Source organism: Panthera pardus, unplaced genomic scaffold (genome assembly GCF_024362965.1).
Source record: "Panthera pardus isolate Hobbes unplaced genomic scaffold, ASM2436296v1 HiC_scaffold_1, whole genome shotgun sequence".
Classification (NCBI taxonomy): domain Eukaryota; kingdom Metazoa; phylum Chordata; class Mammalia; order Carnivora; family Felidae; genus Panthera; species Panthera pardus.
The window spans coordinates 12,722,973-12,745,283 of NW_026526654.1; the positions used below are offsets into that span (position 1 = coordinate 12,722,973).

Consider the following 22,311-nt stretch of genomic DNA (forward strand, 5'->3'; position numbering starts at 1 on the left):
ACAAACAAACAAACAAAAAAAACCCCAGCAAGACTGATTATTGTTCCACTGCTCACCTTAACTCTCAAAGAAAATCATAAGAATATGGTACAATACCAAAACTTTAAACAAAAATATAGGCAAAAGGAAGTATGTATATATTTCCTCAGTGGTCACTGATTCAAATTTTACTGGTATGATTTTTTTCGACTTAGGACTGTGTGGGTTTTTTGTTTTTTTTCTTTAAGATTTTAATAGCTTTGCCACTAAAAGTTATGCACTATTATTATGATAGTAGTTAACCTATTGTATTTTCTAAGAGTAAAAACCTGTGTCTTCCTCAATAAAAAAAAAAAAAAAAACCAGCTTACTCATGTGCACCACACCACTGTGCTCTGTAAAAAGCAGTTATTCAATAAATGTGTATTTAAACAACGTAAATGGAATTGAATGTTCCTTAAAGCTGAAAGTCATTTGGGGCAGAATTGGTGAAAAGTCCCAGGCAGTTGTTTTTTTCCCCCCAAACATGATTTTTACATTCCAAAAACCTATTGCCAGGGAAAAAATCTCCTGCTTGTACAGCTTGAAATTCAAATACAGGGATTAAAAACAACAGTCTGAACTGATGGTAGCTGTTTTGAAGCTGTACAGGGGAACCAGAGCAATCTCCATGGTTGTAGGGTTCAAACCCGTTGCGTAAAACACAACCCGAACCGTGTTGCCAGGGCAGAAGGTAAACCCGCGTAGACCTTTCAGGCAGGACAACTGAAGGAGGAGATTAAAACTCAGAAACATGACAGCTGTGTGTCCCTTACAAACACGTGCATGGCCTGTATGAAAGTATCCAGTCCTCTCTGGAGCTCAGTGCCAGCTCTCTAGCTCTCTGGACCCCACCTAAACCTGGTTCTTCCCTCTGTGCCCTCATGGGTCAGCAGGGAGCCAGCTCAGACCCCTTCACTTTGCTCTCTTCCTCCCCATATTCCAGGTTCTAATCTTCAATTATGTCATCGATGGAAACCACAAGGAAGATGCTCTCTTTTCTTCAGCTTTACATGACTCTGCTGACACCACCCCCCTGCGCCCTTCTTTTTACGTCCCGTGTTCCCTATTTTTCAGTAACTGCTGATCCGAATAACCTCTAGTGACTGCTTTTCTTTCACAGTATACTGCGATCCAGGGCAAAATTGTGTGGGCTAGACTCCCCAGGGGAGATGCCCTGTGTGTGTCTGTTGCACACGCAGCCCCACGTGGCCACGTCGTGGATAGTGGTTGCCGGCGTGGGAACCCACAACAACGTCACACCACCCAGTGTGGCCGAACTGCTTTCCTATTCAACTCACCCACCTCTCTCCTTTCAGGCCTCCTAAGGAAGTTTCCTTTCATCCCACCTTGGATTGAACTTTAAGCCTTCTACTGAATCTCAGCTCCACAATCAAGGATGCTCTTTTCTATTCATCTCCTTAATCAGACTTTTCTTTCCCACAAGAAGTACTGGCCCATCCCTGAAATGTACAAAGTTTCACTGAACCCCTGTGATGTTATATTTACCGTCGATTCATATACATTCATTAAATACTTGTATTTAATTCCCACTTGTACACCAGGGTGCTGTGCAAGAACTGTGGGTAAGTTTTGAGAATGCTTTGAACACCAAATGATACTCATCCGGATTGTAATTTAAAGGAAGCCAAAAACAAGAAACAAACAAACAAAAAAAAAAAAACACCCAGCATAACTGATATAAGTTTAAGCCACACTTAATCCTGGGCGATGTTACCTTATGAGGCTAGGAATCACTTATTTATGACATCCTTAATTTGCATGAGAAATGAATAAAACAACAAACAAGTGAATTAGAAATGGTTTTCCTTGAAATTTGCATGGATATCATAATATTGATTCCCAGACGCTAACTGATTTGGAAGAGTTATATCTATCTAAAGAAATGCAACTTAGAATGTATTTACTTAAGCTAAACTGCGAAGCCAATTTACATAAAGTAATCTAGAATGCACTTTAGAAATTGCACAGCCTGCTCTTTCCAGAAGGATCATTTTAATAAATGATTGCTTTAGTCTATAACTTACAGTGAGGACCACTGTTCCTTGTCATTACACTTAGGCCAACAGCTCCTGGTATTCTGTTAGTTAACCTGAGTCTATTTGATAACTGTTCTTTAGAAATTCTCTAACTCTGCTGTCTGTAGCAGTATAGTACAATATGTGAACATAGATAATTATGGTATCCTACCCAAGTCAACCCAAAATGTTAAATTATTTTGAGCTGTGCTGTACAATTATGCAGGTTCTCAGTATATGGTTTGAGCTTAATAAATGGTTATGAGTTAGTCATTAATGAACACATATGTCACCATAGATATTCTTCACAAAGAAAGAAATCTCCAGAATCAGGTGCAGGTTTGGGAATCCGTAAGAGCAGATTTAATTTCTTAAGGACATCTTTTTCAAAAGTCGAAAATAGGAAAAAAATTACATTGACCTATCAATTAAATATACATTCTTCTCATTTCTTTTAAAACTATTTTTTTTAATTTATTTGTTTTGAGATATAGAGAGCAAGGAGGGAGACGCAGAGAGAGAGGGACAGAGAATCCCAAGCAGGCTCTCCGCTGTCAGTGCAGAGCCTGATGCGGGGCTTGATCTCAGGAACCACGAGATCATGATCCTGACCTGAGCCAAGATCAAGACTTGGGTGCTTAACCAACTGAGCCACCCTGGCAACCCAAGTTCCTCTCATTTCTAAATGAGGAATCAGATACTAAAATTTCTAGAATATTGGGGCACCTGGGTGGCTCAGATGGTTAAGTGTCTGACTCTTGATCTCAGTCAGCTCAGATCTTGATCTCAGAGTCATGAGTTCAAGCCCCACATTGGGTTCTGCGCTGGATGTGGAGTGTACTCAAAATAATCAATCAATAAATAAATAATAGATAGATAGATAGATAGATAGATAGATAGATAGATAGATAGATTTTTAAAAATATTTAATGTTTTATCTATTTTTGAGCAAGCACAAGCAGGGAGGGGCAGAGAGAAAGGGGAAAGAGGATCCAAATCGGGCTCTGCACTGACAGAAGTGAGACCGATGTGGGGACTTGAACTCTTGAACAGCAAGATCATGACCTGAGCTCAAGTCAGGTGCTCAACCGACTGAGCCACCCAGGTGGTCCAAAACAAAAATTTATTTAACAAATAAGATTTCCAGAGTATTTTCACGTGCATGGCACCATGGCAGATATCCCTTGGCCCACAGCGATAAGTTGAAAGGGAATGACAGAAAACCAAATACAAACAGCACAATTCTCACAGGGTGATGGGTTTCTACATCTTTATATAATGTGTGAACTTTTTATTTATTTATTTTAAATGTTTATTTATTTTTTAAGAGAAAGAGAGTGGGAGAGAGGCACAGAAGGAGGGAGATACAGAATCCGAAGCAGGCTCCAGGCTCTGAGCTGTCAGCACAGAGCCTGACACGGGGCTCAAACTCACAAACCGTGAGATCATGACCTGAGCCGAAGTTGGATGCTTAACCGACTGAGCCACCCAGGCGCCCCAAACGTTTCAACTTTCAGATGGCTTTGTTTTAGGGAATAATCTAAGATAACAGCAGCTAAGTTTTTGCTCCGATTTAATCAGACACTTTCAATATAAAGTCGCAGAATGAACAGGCAGGTGTCTTTCTGCAAATACATGCCTGGCAAGGCCGGTGCAGGGGTGATTGTGGAGGGGGAGGCGTGCACCTGTCAGGTGACACCAGCACACTTCCCACACCTTGCTATGAAATGTGCACCAAGAGAGAGGGGACTGGAACCACACTGTCTGTCATGTGCATGACGCACAGCACACGCAGCAAAACCTACGGGGTCCCGATGATGGACAAATGGTTTATCCATGTTAAATTCATTTGCTATGTTTAAGTAAATGAATTGAGGTGACTTGGGATAATTAACTGTGTCTTAGGTATGCTGAAAATAACTTCTAGATATCTTAAGCATGTACTCTTTCACGTGCCACATAGTACTTGAGCTCCAACTGTGTGGCGGGCTCTAAGACGCTGTCTCTGAATTCAAGGGACATGCGCATGTCAGCCACTTAAGACATTGTTGAATAAATGAATGAGGGACAGAGGCCACATGGCCCAGCCTGGGGGGATACGTGTTCAAAGGTGGCTCTGGCAAGAATAGGAACAGGGAAACTCTATGAGGCTGGAGAACAGTGTTACCAGGTCAGATTGTCGGGATACTGTGATCATGGGTGAAGCAGGGAGAGGCTGGCATTGAGGCCAAAGCCAGGTTTCCAGTGGGGCAATGAGAAAGTGATTGTGCCACTTATTTGATGGGTGGCCTGGGAGGAGAATGCTGGAGAAACCTGGGAGCCCCTGCGTCCAGCTCTGGCCGTCTTAGGGACGCACACTGTGGGATATCCAGGAGGGCTGCTGGGCAGGGGTCTATGTGGAAAGAAGGGGAGCTGGTGGGGTTAGGATGAGGCGTGACAGCACATGGAGGGGACAGAATCATGGGATCGGACAGCATGAGGAAGTGCAGAGCATAAGACCCCAAGGCCCCTAAAGTAACAGGGCACACATAAGGGAGTCTTATTTTTGTCTCAAGCATAGAATAATCATCATGAACTTGGGTTATTCTAGTTATTTCCTCTACAGTAATGAAATCGGAAGGCTAGCCCTGCAGGTGGAGACCCCCAGGGCAGCACACTTTTGGGTTCTGATCATGTCCCAATTGGTTATTGATGGGCTGTCTTTCCACCCACTAGGGCGTCTGCCTAGCATACGTGTTCCCTGCAGGATCCTTCTAGCAACTCTTGAGTTTGCACTTCCCCTCTACTGTGGCCAGGGAAAACCTGCTAAAAATACCTACCAGGACTGTGTAAAAACAAGACACAGTCAGTGGTGAGCACCCTACAGGTGTATCCTTGGGTAAAATTCCCGAGCTTTATTGTGTGAAATTTCTGACCTTTATCTTCGCGGCTAATAGGCCTTTCTGGTTCCTCCTTGAACCCTGGAGATATTTTAGGCGGATGAAGTATCACCACAAGGAGTCTTCAAATAAAAGCAGGTGTTACTGAATATAACTTAAAATCAGTTTTAATTGCGTGAAGGGAGTCAAAAGTACAAACTCCCAGTTACAAGGTAAGTCAGTCCTGCAGCTGTAACGCACAGCATGGTGGCCACAGTTGGGAAAACTGCAGATTTGAAAGATGCCAAGCAAGGAAATCTTAAAAGTTCTCATCACAAGAGAAAAAAATTTAACTATGTGGAGCGATGGATGTTAATTAAAAAATTATAGTGATGATCGTTTCGCAATACATGCACATATCAAGTCACTACGTTGCATACCTAAAAATACCACAACGTACATCAAACAAGTCAATATTGGAGATGAACTTTTATTACCTGCCCCTCAATAGCATTAAGCTTTCTTGTTATCAGTTCTTTTTTTAAAAATGTCTACTTATTCTTGTAAGAGAGAGAGAGACAGAGACAGAACATGAGCAGGGGAGGGGCAGAGAGAGAGAGGCAGACACAGAATCGGAAGCAGGCTCCAGGCTCCGAGCTGTCAGCCCAGAGCCCGACGTGGGGCTTGAACTCACGAGCCGTGAGATCATGACCTGAGCTGAAGTCAGACGCTTAACTGACTGAGCCACCCAGGTGCCCCTCTTGTTATCAATTCTTTTACATACTTTGAAACTTCACTATCACCTCTCAATAGTCCCCCACAAAATGTGCTAATCGGGCCAATCCCCCAAAAGTGTCTACACACCGAGTGGCACTTTCTATGTGAACAACAGTAATCTCTAAGTATATTACATGTTTTCAATCCAACTATTCTGAGCAACTATAAAAAAAGAATATGTATGTTCAAAATATTTTAAAATAAATCTCGAATGGCATTAATTTGCACCAGGCCTCAATCTTCTTTTTCTTTCCTTTATTTCCACCAACTTGGACCAATTAATAGTCAAGCTTATGGTCTATTATGATGTTCCCTTTTATTCACAAACTACAGGTGTCCCAGCTCAACATATTCTCTGACCCAAACAAGAAACTTACGTGCTTAAATTTGGAATCAAACATAGGCCTGCTGAAGCCAGATCTGCACATCAGGTGTCTCGTTATTTGTTTGCTGGCTTCAGACTTCCCCGATCCTCTCTCTCCACTGCCAGAAAACAGAGAGAAAACTCAAGTTTAGCATCTTGGAGAATGTAGCCAACAATTCAATGAGCAGCCATAATCCTGATACAAAGGTGGTGAGGGAAGGACGGAAGAACCTTTCCTGAGTGCTTGGTATCATCTAACTCTTAGCTTTGATTTGCTCATCCGAAATATTTAGTACATGTGTACTCGGTCACGTGCCCTCTGTCGTTCCGGACGCTGAGGCAGCATATGAATTTGATGAACGTCTGCCATCCAATGTTTTGTGCTCAGCTTTGTAAATGAACGTAAGTGAGCGGGACCCCAAGGGACGGCCTCTACAGTGAGGATGCATGTGTCCTGGAGCAAATGGCCTTGTAAAAGCTTTCTGAGCCTCCCAGGAAAGACATTACACCTTCCTTGGCCAGAGTTGACCAGGAGAGTAAGGTGCCTGGCACACGGCAGATCCTAAAACGGCCACTTGCCTCTTGAGGCTTCTGTCAGTCTGACGTTTCACGTTCTCCATTTTCCTTGAATCCAGGAAATAATAGTAACCAAACTTGTTATCTGTAGTGACATTTTTGATGTTTCTCAAAACTCATCCAATTTCTATAAATAATTGTACTATATTCCTGACATGAGAGGATAGAGGATTATATAAAATTCCAATACAGTTATTACTTACTAAATACCAAATGGTCTAATACAAAATAAAGTGGTTAGTGCTTCCAGATAGAATGCTCAGGAAAAGTCTTTACTCATCTGATAGCTTAAAAATTAAAATATATATATACATATATATATAGCTCTTTACTAGTGCTTTTTTGGGCTTCTCCCCTGATTATTTGTACTAATGAATTGGAGGAAAGGGTGTTTGCCAGAAAAGAAGCTGAAATGTATTTTTTTATCCAAGTCTCCAGCTGCTAACAAAATACTTCCCTTCCCCGCATCCGCGCCGACCATAAATATTTTAATGACTTTCAGAACCACCACTCTGGCAGCCTGAGGGGAGCAGGTGCCAGAGACCCACACAAGATAAGGAGCTCCTTTCTAGGTTCAAGGACATTTGCTTGGAACCTTCTAATTTCAGAGCAGAAACAATTTAGATCACTTGTGATTGAAATTTCACTTCTACCCTTGTATTTGCTGTTATAAATTGGATGGTTTATAAACCTTGATTTTGTAGAGATTCTGCTCACATTTACGCAGGGTTGGATCTTGAAAACACCATTTTCCTTTTAAAAATGGCGCTCGTTCTTTCAGATGAAATTTACTAAGGGCCTACTATGTGCCGGAGTCTATGCCAGGCTGCAGAGCTCAAGAGGTGCATCCGTGGGCAATCTGGGGGCCGTCATCCATCATCCGGAATGCTCTCCAATGAACACCAAGCACATCACGAATGCATACTCAAACTGCAATGGAGCACAGCAAACAATGTGCCAGCAGGTGGAAGAAACCAGGGAGGACTTTCGGGGGTAGGCTCATTCTTGGAGAAAGGGTAGCGGAAGGCAGCCTTCACCCAACATGAAACACTCAACTGGTTCTTCCGCAGCATCTATTCTGAAAGCGGCAACAGGTGGTGCATGGACGATGGTGAACGCAGCTGGCAGTCTGCACAGCTGGGAGGGTGTGCGGCTGCACTGGAGGTCACGTGAGTGCCTTCCCCGCTCTCGCCATTGCGCATGCTCTGTCACTCCACGTGGGGGTAGAGAGAATGATCAATTCTCTTACCTGGCCAAAATCACTAGCAATTTCAACCATCTCATAAAATCTCAAAATGGGCATATTTTATTGAAACGCTGAGTAAAATACAAGGAAGTTTAAAAAAAAGGATACAGCACAGGGCAGGGTAGGATATCATATTGCAACTAAAAATTCTAGCATGATGTGTTCAAGAAATATCCCTTGATCTGAAAACCCAGTATATGATTAAACTAGAAACTTGATGGAGGATTTTGGGTGGTGCCAATCACGGACCCATAGAAATCTGAAAGCTTATTTGAACAGCCTTGTCTGCAAAACCAGCACATGACAGAGGCAGACCTTATTCTGCTAACTTCACAAGTTACTTCTATGTTCAGCTTATAACATTAATTTGGATTTGCTCAACACACTGTTAGGATAATGGATTTTTGTCACATGTGCTCTGATAATTAATTAAAACCATCTATCAAGACTTCAGAAAATTGAAGATAAGATTGATTATGGTGAACACCAGACTCTCAGTTATAACCCACGACAAAGATCTGAAAATTATTAAAAACTGTTTCTCAAGATGAAGCTTTGTGTGCTAGAGAGGCTTATAATTATCAATCAAGTGAAAAATAAAATTGAAATTTGAAAATAAAAGTTAGAAATTCCTGCTCTAGTCCTAAGTTATAGGACATGTATTCCAGGAATATTTGCATTTTAATCTCCAAATCTTAAATTATCCTTTGTAAATGCTGGTTATGAGACACAATAGACTCTTGGCTGTGATCTTTTCTTTCTTTTTTAATTTATTGTCAAGTTAGCTAACATACAGTGTAGTCTTGGCTTCAGGAGTAGATTCTCATGATTCATCACTTACATACAACACCCAGTGCTCATCCCAACAAGTGCCCTCCTCAATTCCCATCACCCATTTTCCCCACCCCGCCAACCCTTCCACCCACACCAACCCTGCTTGTTCTCTGTATTTAAGGGTCTCTAATGGTTTGTCTTCCTCTCTGTTTGCATCTTATTTTTCCTTCCCTTTCCCTATGGTCTTCTGTTAGGTTTCTCAAACTCCACATATGACTGAAATCATGTGATATCTGTCTTTCTCCAGCTGACTTATTTCACTTAGCCTAATACTCTCCAGTTCTATCCAAGATGTTGCAAAGGGCAACATTTCATTCTTTTTCATTGCTGAGTAGTATTCCATTGTGTGTGTGTGTGTGTGTGTGTGTGTGTGTGTGTGTGTGTGTATGCCACATCTTTATTCATTCATCAGTTGATGGACATTTGGGCTCTTTCCATAATTTGGCTATTATTCATAGTGCTTCCCTGCTCTTCTAAACAATGTATTTAGTTGAGTTCTAAACTTACTAATTTTAATGAATTAGTATAATAAATGCAGAAAGCCTTTATCGTAGTCAAGACAATCAAGGAGGTAGAGAAGCCATATAAAAACATCAATCCTGAAAGAAGAAGATGACTAAAATAGTAAGTCCCTGTGATCACACATTTGTTCTTCACTTCTTAAAACCTGAACAGGAGTGCCTGGGTGGCTCCGTTGGTTGTGTGTCCAACTTTTGATTTTGGCTCAGGTCATGATCTCATGGTTCATGAGCTTGAGCCCTGCATTGACCATGGTGGACCCTGCTTGGGATTCTCTCTCTCCCTCCCTGTCTGCCCCTCCTCTGCTCTCTCTCTCTCTCTCTCTGAAAAATAAATAAATAAATAACCAAACAAACATTAAAAAAGAAAAAAACCTGAACGAGGAAAAAAAGTTTTTTCAGAAAGACTGAAATACACATGGCATTATTAGCCTTTAAAAATGTCCCAAAGAGGGGCACCTGGGTGGCTCAGTCGGTTAAGCATCCGACTTCGGCTCAGGTCATGATCTTGCAGTCCGTGAGTTCGAGCCCCGTGTCGGGCTCTGTGCAGACAGCTCAGAGCCTGGAGCCTGTTTCAGATTCTGTGTCTCCCTCTCTCTCTCTGCCCCTCGCCTGCTCATGCTCTGTCTCTCTCTCTCTCTCTCTGTCTCAGAAATAAATAAACGCTAGAAATTTTTTTTAAAAAATAAATAAAAAATAAAAATAAATAAATAAATAAAAATGTCCCAAAGAAATACTAATTCTGCAGAATATTAGCAAGTCCAACTGGAAAAGCAATCCCATGAGGAAATTCATGTAGAAAGCACTGGGTTAAAGATAAATGGGTTTTTATTGAGAAGGGCACCTTTTGGGATGAGCACTGGGTGTTGTATGGAAACCAATTTGACAATAAATTTCATATTAAAAAAACGATAAACGGGTTTCTTTACTAAAAGAATTTGCTAGATATTATGAAATCTGTAGCAGGCAGACTCCCTAAGGATATGATTCTTTGGCTCCTCAGAGCTTCACTAAGACCTATGCGTTTCAAAAGAATTAAGCAGATTCAATAAGAACTTAGGAAAACCCACGGATTTGTGCCCGGTATTTTAGGGAAGGCTAGGTGGGCTGTCAGAAGCCTCCTTGAGCAGGCTGCAGGGGGCAAGCCACGCACTGGTGTCTGGCTGGGAAAGTGGGGAAGCTTCGTTCATGCCCAGAAGCCAGACTATGGGCTCACATCCCACATACAGCATCCACTGGACCCTAGACTAATTAATCACCATTTACTAATTCACACTATTGGGCTCACATCCCAGATTCACTATTTACTGATCACGAGGCCCTAGACTAGTTACTTCTTATAATACACAGTCACCTGACCCATAAAATAGTGATGCTAAAGCTATGGGTAAGGCGATACATGGAAAGTACCCAATGGAGGTCTGGCACTATGTTCTCAATACGTATCAGTTGTTACTACTGCCCACACTATTATATACTCCCCATAATCTAATGGGTTTTTAAAAGTGTTCCCCTTTTCATCAAAGTTACACTAGAAAACCCAACAGAGCAGATAAAAATAGAGTTGCTTGATTGGAGGATGGCGGAGGCCTCCCCTGCTGCCGGTGCCCCTCCCATCTGGGGACACTTCAGCACAAGTGTGAAAAAACTACTTGCATGCTACTTTGAAAATCAGAACATTGAAGTTTGCAACCACCAATCATACACTCCACTGAACTTTTGACCAAAGTGATAATGTAAAAGTATATAAATAAGTGCTTATTTAAGTATTTAGGTGTCTTTTGGGTTCTATGCAGTTGTCCATCTTTACTCACTTCCATTTCACTTTGAGGAGTTATGGAAAGCTTTACCCACACATTTGTTTCCAGTCAACACTACTGATTATAACTCACGCAAAGCCATGAAGGTTACAGAAGTCCCCTCTGGTAGAATTTTCTCCTAATAAGAAACGTATTTCTTGGGACACCTGGGCAGCTCAGTCAGTTGAGCAACCGACTTTGGCTCAGGTCATGATCTCAAGGTTCATGAGTTTGAGCCCTGCATCGGGCTCTGTGCTGACAGCTCAGAGCCTGGAGCCTGCTTCCGATTCTGTGTCTCCCTCTCTCTCTGTTCCTCCCCCACTCACACTCTGTCTCTCTCACTCTCAAAAATAAATAAAGGTTAAAAAATTTTTAAAAAGAAATATAATTCTCAATGCAGATCTTGTTTTAATACCTAAATAATTTTTAATCATTTATCAGTACATAATCACATTTCACCTCTACTCTCTACTTCTTGTGGTACTTGTGTGTATGGAGGAGTGGGGGGAAGAATTTTTGCTCTGATGTAAATTACTGTCATGAGCATCTGGTAATTTATGAGCTAATGCTACCATTATGTTTCAGTATAAAATACTTCCGGGTATATACTTTGGGTAAAATACAAGCAAACATAAATACCCATATGCTTTTCCCAAATGTGGGAAAGCCCACATTTGTAAGGTAATAATTTGTGTTTTGTATTTGAGCAGCACCACATTTTGTGAACCATGGTTTGCTTACAGCAGGTGCCTTTCCTTCCCCAGGGTTTCTAAGGCCTGAAAGCAAAAACACTCTGGTTCTAAGTAGTAAATCTTCCAAATGAATTGAGTTTCAGGTTAAGTTTGTTGGTATTGATTCAGCCACACTTGGGGCTATTTCTAATAACAACAAGGTCTCTCCTTTGTAACGAGTCAAATGTACTTATTGCCAAGACATACTGGACTGCCGGGTGCCGAGGAAGTAAATAAACAGAAACCACGAGAAATGAGGACAGCTTGACCGCCAAGCCTCCAGCATGACGCCGAGCATCCATTCGGCCAGGCGCGGGGTGCACTCACCTGAGAATGAAGCACTGGGACCGCTGCTCCTGGAAAAGCTGGTGGAAGGCCCTTTCTGCACAGGAGAAGATGTGAGGCGGCAGGGAGGAGCAGGGCTGCCCTGAGCTGCTAAGATAAAGCTGGGAGACCTGCAAAATGTGTGGGACACAGATGTCTGTGAGAAGGCTCCAGCTCGTCTACCTCAGGACACAGTGGACTTCTTTCCAATACACAAATGTGACACAGTCTATTTTTGAATCTCATTTGTAACTACAAAACGTCTGGGAAATTATGCTCTTTCAGCACGTTTTAAGGGTTCACCATGATAAAACAGGGGCATATCCTTGATCCTGAATTACTTGGTTCACAGGCTTGAAATTATTCTGCTGTCCTTAAGCAGAGCAACTGACACAAATCCAGTTTAATAGACACCCACGGAGTAAGCTGAACCTGGGCTAATTTACATCAAATGCAATGTCTCTCGGCGACATTTCATTTCCATAACATAAGATAGAAAGGGTTTTTAATCCGAATAGAAAGCAGTTGCAGTTGAAACACAGAAGAATCTACAAATTTCTCAGAAAAACAAAAATTAACTTAATTTCAGTGACACAGTGATTGATGAGGATTGCCATGGTTCCAGTGTTTTTAGTCCTTTTGAGTTTCTAGTAAATTCTGCTACATTAGAATTAATCATTAAATGACAGGGAGGTGTCTGAGCTATGAAGAAATAGCATACTTATTTTTTTTTTATTTATTTTTTTACAAAGTAACTTCCCTGTAGCCTCAAGGATATCAAGGTTGGGAAGTTCAGGAGAAGATAGAGGGATGAATCCAGACAAGACAAAAGGGCCTAGAGGCTCAGTGTGCCTGTCCTGTGATGGTGGCCTGGGTCTTGGACTCTGTGGGCATTATGTGGTGATGGGAAAGACCTGAATGAGGCACCCTGACTCGATGGTCACACTGCATCAGGAGCAATTTCCCGATTCCAATGGTGGTATGCGGGTTACACAGGTGAATGCCTTGGTTTGCACAATGTTTGGAAATGCACAAGGCATATACTCAAGGTTGATGGGACCCCATGCCAGCAAATCATTTGAAAATGGTTGGGGAGAAAAAGTTGTTTGTGCTATTTATCTGCAAATTTTTCATATGTTTGAAGTTATTTAAAACCATAAGGGAAATAATTTTTTTAAATGGACTAAATGATCTACAGCTCTAAGAAATAATTGGATGAATCGCACAAACATGATGTTGAGTGCAATCTATCAGACACAGAGAGAACACTCTCGATGATAAAGTATAAAAACAGGTGGAACTAATCTACACTGTTAAGAAGTCACATGCCCTTGGCAAGCTACTAGTGATTGCAGAAGAGTGAGAGTGTGGCTTCGGGAGAGCCAGAAATGTTCTGGATCTGAGGGCTCATGAAAATGTATCCATCTGGACACTTATAAATCCATGAGTACTATATCTCAATAAAAACTCCAAAAAACCCAAAATCTGTAAACACTCTGGTTCGGGTGCAGAGACCAGAAAAAGAGATCAGTGGAACAGACTAGAGAACTCAACCCAAGCCCTACACATGGGTGGGGATTTGGGGCACAAAATGGGCTGTTTCATGCATCAGTCATATAGGATAGTGTTCAAAAAACCGATATTAGTAAAGGAAAAAAAACACTGATCTCTAGCTCATGTGATATGTAAACATGAATTCCAAATGCATTTAAGTCCCAAATATAAACAGCAAAACATAAAACATTTACACAAGTAAAGAGAATAATACTGTCATGATTTTGGAATAAGTAAATACAGTTCCCAAATACAAATTATAATGGGAAGGATGACTTAATATCACAACAGTACATGTGACAACTGCTTTTCTACCACAAACATCAAACATACAGTAATGATGATAAAAGTCAAAGACAGAGAGGAGATTAAGCTGTGCATAGAATCCATATATTATCCATGTCTTATAAATGACTCCTACAAATATATGCCTACAAAGAAAAACTGGAAATAAAATTGAAAATTGGACAAAGAATATGAACAGAAGAGAATAACTAATAAACATGAGAAAAGATGAGTAACTCTGTTATCCAAGGAAATCTCATTTCAAACAGCAGGGTAATAGATACAAAATACTGGTAACTTTATCAATGGCACAGTAATAATAATAATAATAATAATAATAATAGGGGTGTCTAAGTGTCTCAGTCAGTTAAGCCTCCAACTCTTGATTTTGGCTCAGGTCACTATCTCTCAGTTGTGAATTCGAGCCCTGCTTTGGGCTCTGTACTGACACCTTAGCAGAACCTGCTTGGAACTCCCTCTCCCTCTATCTTCTCACCCCCCCCCCAAATAAATAAATAAACATTCAAAACAATAATCATAATAATAACAGTAATAATGGCTTACACTTGATGTGTGCTTGCTACTGTTCTACTAAGCACTTCATACTTATTCATCTAATTCTTGTAGAAATTACAAGTGGGGTATGAGAATCCTCTCCCTTTTTACAGGTGAGGAAACTGAAGCAAAGAAGTTAGCGACTGGTGCAAGGTCACATGTCTAATTAGCGGTGGGGTTGGTTTCAAAAGGAAGTTTTCGCCAGCACTAGAAAAATGCATCTGCAGTACTGAGGGTTGTTGTTGCTAACTGGAACAGTGATTTAGCAACAACTTCTAAACTGAAGAAGGTAGGCTTGACCGTGAATCTCTCTGAAGAAACTCTTGCACGTCAGCAAAAAAGCACACACAAAACAGTTGTTAGCACTCTTTGTAAAAGCAGAAAACATGGCAATAATTAAAAATTGGTATAGGGTTTAATGGATGAATATAAGTGATTGTGTTTTTAATATGATAAAATACTATAGGACATTGAGAATAAATTATCTAGGTCTAAAACTATCAATATAAAATATTTTTGAAAGCACAGTGGCTAATGAAAATTTTCTTTCTTTCTTTCTTCCTTTCTTTTTTTTTTGGTAAATGGATATGGTTTGATGGTTTGTATGTCCTCTGAATGAATTAAAACAGAAAATAATGAAAAAAATAAAAAATGAAAAATGAAACAGAAAAAAATGGTATATGCAGTTTTTTCTTGCCTGTGTACAGTAGGACCCCCCTTATCCACCAGTTATATGTTCCAGGACCCCCAGGGGACACCAAAAACCACAGAGAATACCAAACCCTATATACACTTTTTTTTTTCCTCTATGGACAGAACTATGATAAGGTTTAATGTATAAATTAGGCACAGTAAGATTACCAACAACAACTAAGAATGAAATGGAACACTTATAACAATATGCTATAATAAAAGTTGGTGGGCGCCTGGATAGCTCAGTCAGTTAAGCTTCCAAGTTTGACTGAGGTCATGATCTTGCAGTTTGTGGGTTCAAGCCCCGTGTCGGGCTCTGTGCTGACATCTCAGAGCCTGGAGCCTGTTCTGGGTTCTGTGTCTCCCTCTCTGCCCCTCTCCCACTCCTGCTCTCTCTCTCTCTCAAAATAAATAAACATTTAAAAATTTTAAATAAATAAATAAATAAATAAATAAATAAATAAATAAATAAATGTTGTATGGGTATGGTCCCTCTCTCAAAATAACTTCTTGTACTCACGCTTCTTCTTGGGATGATGAGAGATGATCAAATGCCTATGTGATGAGACAAACTGCAGTGAGTATCGCAGGCACGTGATGTAGCATCAGGCCACTACTGACTTTCTTTTTTTTTTTTTTAATTTTTTAATATGTTTTTATTTACTTTTGAAGGAGAAAGAGAGAGAGACAGAGCATGAGTGGGGGAGGAGCAGAGAGAGAGGGAGACACAGAATGGGAAGCAGGCTCCAACCTCTGAGCTGTCAGCACAGAGCCCGACGTGGGGCTCGAACCCAGGAACTGCGAGATCGTGACCTGAGCCCAAGTCGGACGCCCAACCGACTGAGCCACCCAGGCGCCCAAGGCCACTACTGACTTTCTGATGCTACATTAGAAGGAAGATCAGTCCCTGGCTGACCGTGGGTAAGTGAGACCATGGAAAGTGAAAGCTCAGATAAGAGGGGGTGATTATATGTGTTTACGTATAAAGATTAGATGAAAGGATAATAGTTTCAGGGAAGTGGTTGTCATTGCTCATGAAAAGGAATTTGCCTCTGTTGATAGCACACCACACCATCTGATCTAAGACACCATATAATTAAAACATAGCTTTATTTTCTGTACTGCACAGAAAATAAATGTTACAGTTAAACCAAGGCACGATGTGTTCTTACCACTTCTTTATAGCTGCATCCCAATCTCAGGAGAGCATTTGAACAAATACGACTTCTTTATTTGAAACAGTTTTGAAATTTTTGTATTTTTGGTTATTCCAGAATTTCAAATGGCTATCAAAATAGTTGATGATAGCGATGTATACACTAAAACTCATAAACTGACCAGGGAGTATTAGCCTAGCTGTGTTTTCTTGTAGGACAAATATCTGTTCTTTTTGAACATTTGTACTAACACCATTTCACATCCCAAGTCCAACATTGGCTTGATCAAACTCTAACAGAATGCTTCCAAACTCAATCTGTAAAATCTTGCTGAGAATTTCATTAAATGTTACAAACAAGGCCAGACAGAAGAGAGCCAGGAGCATATATGACTCCTACGCCATTTCTTCAAACTACTTAGTGTCACATCTTCTATTTAGGCAAAGTTTTACCAGGCATTAAAGGCGTAATGGATCTTGGGTATCTAAGTTTTTTCATGATTAACTAATAACCTTTCTCAGATCTCTTTTCTTATAAGCCTTCTCCTTTCCATGCAGTGTTAGAGTTTACATTGTAGAATACTCCACCGCTACCACCTGGTAAGACTTAGCTTGATGCTGATTCTATGCTTTATATGTAATGTCAGTACAAAATAATAATGTCAATAATAATAATACCAATAATTTAATAATAATATTAAATAGATAATAATTAATTCTATTTTTTCCTAGTGAAGCTTGAAGATTTTCACTGACACGGTTCTCGTTTTCTGACAAGCCATGTAACCTTTAGATTGGCTACCATTGCCTTTAGCATTATTAACATTATTGTGTATTCTCATGTGGTCCAGCAAATATCATCAGCGTCAGCCACTCTCTTTTGCGCGTGCCTTCTCTCTCCGCTTCACCTCATTCTCTCCCCGTCTGCATCATCTGGAAACCAGAGGATTCTGGTCGGCGGAAATTTTAAGTGCTCTGTTGTAGCTCATGGGGGACATGGCATCACGTCAGCCTCACTCATGGGTACCTCCCTGTGCTGGACTCTCTAGTTCCAATAAATAAGGTCTTTCTTTTTTAAAGAAGCTTCCCTCCCTCTTTCCACCACACACGACCCCTCTCAATAAACTGCTGGGAGACTGCAGAATCCTGCCCCATTCAGATGTTTGAAGCCAACCACGCAGTCCCACAGCAGATGAAAGGGCCAGGCCCAGGCCCCCCAGATGTCCGGATCCCATAACCCGTGGAACCTTCCTGACGTCAACAGCGTGACTCACAGGGGCTCTCGGCGTCACAGTATGGTATGAATAGGTCACTCTACTTGTGTGAGTGGGTTACCTACTCATTGTCTACATATCTATATATAGATGACATATTCTGAAAAAAAGGTGTTTTACAAAGGAGCACATATAATAATTAAAAAATTGCCTGAGGGCTTGGCATTTGTGCTGAGAGAAGAGTCTGTCACGCATTTTGCTCTGGGGTTAGGTGACGTGGATTTAAATTCTGTCCCTACCATCGTGGAAGTCTTTCGAAAATTTGCTAAATCCACATGAGGCTTTTATCACCTCCAAATGGAAATAATAATTCTTATACTGATTGCGTTGCCTTTTGTGATTATGTGACGACATATGTGATGACTTTTGCAGCAGGCCTGCCACGTGATGAGCCCTAGACAGCACCAGGTCTCTTTCCAGCCCCACTCGTCCAGAGGCAATGAGCTCTGCTCAGTCCCTCCAGCTCCGCGCCAAACTCGAACATGCAATGGGAATATTAGGAGACCAACGGTAATCAGAATCTGAAAGCTAATGAAGCCCCAAGCCAGGCATCCCACACTAATGTCACTTTACACAGTGGGACAGCTTAATCTCACTGCCAGTAGCAGCTGAAAAGAAAACGGGTACAATCATTTTTGTGCCCTTGTGTATGCAAAACCATAATTTTGAGAGATAATCTCCAGGTAGTTTATCTGGAATGGTGTCATCATTTCGTACATGGGAGATGTCCAGGTGGTAGATCTTTGGTTTATGAAGTCCATGGTAAAGGTAATGGTGAGGAATACCTGAGAAAAGCCTGATGTTGTTGCTTGAGGGGATAATTGTGTATCTGTTGCTGACGTGTTCCCCCTCAGGACGTTCACTTGTTCGCTGGTTTCCGCAATGATACAAACACCAAGATGTTCATCCTTTCTGATTACTACCTCGACAATGTGTTAGATCTGGTTCTTTAGTGGCCGCCATCTGTCTCGTCACTGTTGTCTCTCCATCCCTCCTCCCTCCTGTTCCTCCTCCCCCTTTAACTCTCCTCCTTCTTCATTGCCTTCTATTATTTTTCTACTTCATTCCTTTTTAAAAATGTTTATCATTTTGAGAGAGAGGGAGAGAGCACAAGCAGGGGAGGATCAGAGAGGGAGGGAAAGAGAGAATCCCAAGCAGGTTCCGCACGGTCAGAGAGCTTGCCACGGGGCTCAAACTCACAAACCATGAGGTCATAACCTGAGCCAAAATCAAGAGTTGCTTAACCAACTGAGCCACCCAGGTGCCCCTCCACCCCATTCTTAAATGTGGTGTGAGTCTTAGAAATCTTACAAAATGAAATACTCATGTGAATTATTCCTAGTCTTGCATCCGATGTCAAATCTCAACATTATTTCAATTTAACCTCCAAAAACTTCACATATTCACCTGAATCTGGTTTTTCCTCAAAAATTTTTCTTTTCTTTCATGTTCTTTTTTGTTATGCATCCTCCTAGGCCCACAAATTAAAAACCTGTGTCTCCAACAGATGCCCTTCTCTTTATTTTTTCCTCAAGCTTTTTATCAGTGCATATTTTACCTAAATATATTTATTTTCCTCTTACTTTCTATGCCAGCGTCTGTTGGAAATGATAGATATAAAGGATAATACATACAAGTTATATGTTGCATTCACCATTTTAAGTTTTAATGAACTGTTCCTGCAAAAATCTCAATATATCATATCTTGTTCCTACAACAATATAGAAATATGTTTCTTGATGTGTCTCTCCTTTCTCTATTAATGTGTATTTCTGAAAGAACTGAAAATACAGCATGATATTTGAAGGTGTAAAACTGCCACACTATTAACACCCTAAAAACAAACAAACCACAAAGTCACAGGTTTGTTTCATTTGAGATACACTATATATTATAACATGATAAGTAATGCCATACTAAAATAATTTATTATGTTAAATTTTCCCTAATACTTACAATTTGACCTCTAGGTCTATAGAAGCATTTAAATAAAATATATATATGTATATATATATATATTTTTTAATTTTTTTAAACGTTTTTTTATTTTTTATTTTTGAGACAGAGAGAGACAGAGCATGAATGGGGGAGGGGCAGAGAGAGAGGGAGACACAGAATCGGAAACAGGCTCCAGGCTCTGCGCCATCAGCCCAGAGCCCGACGCGGGGCTCGAACTCACGGAGTGCGAGATCGTGACCTGAGCTGAAGTCGGATGCTTAACCAACTGAGCCACCCAGGCGCCCCTATATGTATATATTTTATTCAATTAGTTAAAACTAGCTTTTGTCTCACCAGAAGATTCTTACTGAGTCTAAGATCAAATGTAAAAACATAAATATAAGCCAGGAACAACACACTAAGTGTCAAGTTTAAATAGCAGGGGTTCTCTCTCTCTCTCTCTCTCTCTTAAATTGAATAATAATGAACTTATGAAATACCAAAGATGAAGAATTCTGTAAAGCTTGTGTAAGGCAAAATAAAAAGCCCCAAATACTTATAAAAGGCAAAAATTCAAAATATAATGTTATAACTTAAAACAACTATCCAAATTAAACTCCAAGAACTTAGAAAGAAGGAGACAACAAAAATAAAGAAGCAGAAATCAATTATATAGAGAATAAATATACACTAGAAAAAAATTAAAAGTCAAGAGATGCTTTTCTTTGAAAAGAGTAATACAATCAATAAATTCCTAGCAAATGGATTTTACAAAGTCAGAGAAGGCCCAAATTACCAACATATGGAATGAAAGTAAATCACTCACATTCTACACACATTAAAAAAATAGGATCATGAATAATTATGTGCCAAAAACTTTTGAAGATTAAATGTAAGAAACAGAATCCTTGAAAAACAAAATTACTAAAAAATGACATCAAAAGAAATAAAAATATGAGTAGTCCATATGTCTATCTAATAATCACAGGTTAATGTTACTCCTCTGGCAGAACTGCTGATCCCTCTTGTCCTGGGCTATCAGACTGCCCAGGGCTACGGCTGGGATTGGGCCGAGTGGAATAAGGACAGTAGGCAAGGGGCAGTGGTTTCAAAGCAACAGTGGAAGGGACTTTGGGAAGAAGGGTGGAGGTTGGAGTAGTTAGGGTGCACTCTTTCTCAGGAGGTGTTTCTGTAAGAATTCTTCAATGATTCCTTGGGAGCTTCAAGAAGGTGATGTCTCTATCCCTTCCCCTCTCCCTCTCCCTCTTCTCCACACTTCCTCTTGCCACCTCCCTCTCCAACTTCTCTGAGCATGTCCCTGTTTCAAGAACCTGTGTCTACTCCTCTCTCCTGTTTGTTATGTTCCTGCTCCCTACGAGGGATTCTGCTTTAACTGGAAACAGCCTTGTGAACAAAAGAGAGAGAGAGAGAGAGAGCTTGCACAATGATATTTTTGATCTCTTACTACTCAAAAATCATACTGTGTTTTCAGTTGCCTGGAATAATTTTCCAAAAGCAATTGCTCTTTTAATTTTGAAAGTCTCATAATTTAAAGTGGAAAGTCATTTGGAAAAAATGTATATATGCAATAATATCATTTCTTATTCTCATGGTTCTATAACATCATAGAACTTTTTTGAAAGAGGTCATGATGTTAAAATAAATACTTTACACCAACTGACCTTGAATTAGTCAGGAAGGAATGGAAAACAGAGTAACGCATTATTTAATTTTAGAAGTCTGTCTAGTGACTACAATTATAGGAAAATTACACATTATAAGTGCAAAGGAATCTTTTGATAAAAATAACATCCCGTTCCATTTTTGTCTCAGGACAAATTAAAGTCACTATTATGCAAATATTCAGTTTAGAATTTTCTGAGAAGTTTCTGACTTTACTTATTGTTTGCAGGTTTCTTCTCAATCGATCATTTGATACGGATAGGTACGTCTAGTGGGTGTTACCCTACATTATTAAATGGCATCCAAAATTTTATACTCACCATGGTGGAATAAATTGGAAGCTCTTTGAATGGGTTAACAAGCAAGAGGATGTCTCCAATAAAAGTCTGTTAAAAGAAAAGGATACAAGTGGTCAGTGGACTATATAAATAGGACACTTAAAATTAAAAATTATAGAATTTTTTAATCATTGTGCAAAATACAGAGAACAAATAAAAGCCGTATTTTAACATTTTGTGATCCTATGGAGAGTTTGTAAATAAAGAAACACAAAAATATAATTCAAATAAAATAAAATTGATAGGCTTGTTCCACCGACCACATAACAACTCAAATAACTGGATTCTAAGAATTTCTTTTCTTAAAGGGGCTTTGTGAGAATCAGAGTGAATAAAAAATATAACATTAAAACACATGGCAAAAAATGCTGAAGGTAATAAAGTAATGAGTTCTATGCTGCTGCAGAACAATAATAAGATGCATAACGCAAATTTAAAGTACAAAAAAGCAAATATAAATACTTTTGCGATTAAAAAAGGACAAGTAATGAGATATAAAGGCACAAAGAACAGATGGAATAAATAGAAACCAAATAATAAAATGACAGATTTAAACCCCAAAACATCAGTAATTACATCAAATGCAAAACTACTGAATACTCTAATTAAACGACAAAGATTATGAACTGGATTAAAGTACTTTAAATATATAGATTAAGAAAATTAGAAAGTAAAAAGATAAAACAAGATACACCTGCAAACAATAATAACAAAAATGTGATTTAGCAATACTCAATTCATGAAAAAAAAA

General features: G+C 39.9%; 1 protein-coding gene across 3 annotated transcripts in view; it reads right to left on the reverse strand.

The window, feature by feature from the left end:
- MYO16 (myosin XVI) overlaps positions 1 to 22,311 on the reverse strand; it is a 609,969-nt gene that overhangs the window by 282,116 nt on the left and 305,542 nt on the right. For all 3 annotated transcript variants that reach the window (XM_053889237.1, XM_053889213.1, XM_053889198.1), the window contains exons 12-14: positions 21,543 to 21,608; positions 12,088 to 12,215; positions 6,070 to 6,175 (exon numbers count right to left, since the gene is read on the reverse strand). In XM_053889237.1, the coding sequence (XP_053745212.1) occupies positions 6,070 to 6,175; positions 12,088 to 12,215; positions 21,543 to 21,608 (300 nt within the window). The remainder of the gene's footprint in view (positions 1 to 6,069; positions 6,176 to 12,087; positions 12,216 to 21,542; positions 21,609 to 22,311) is intronic.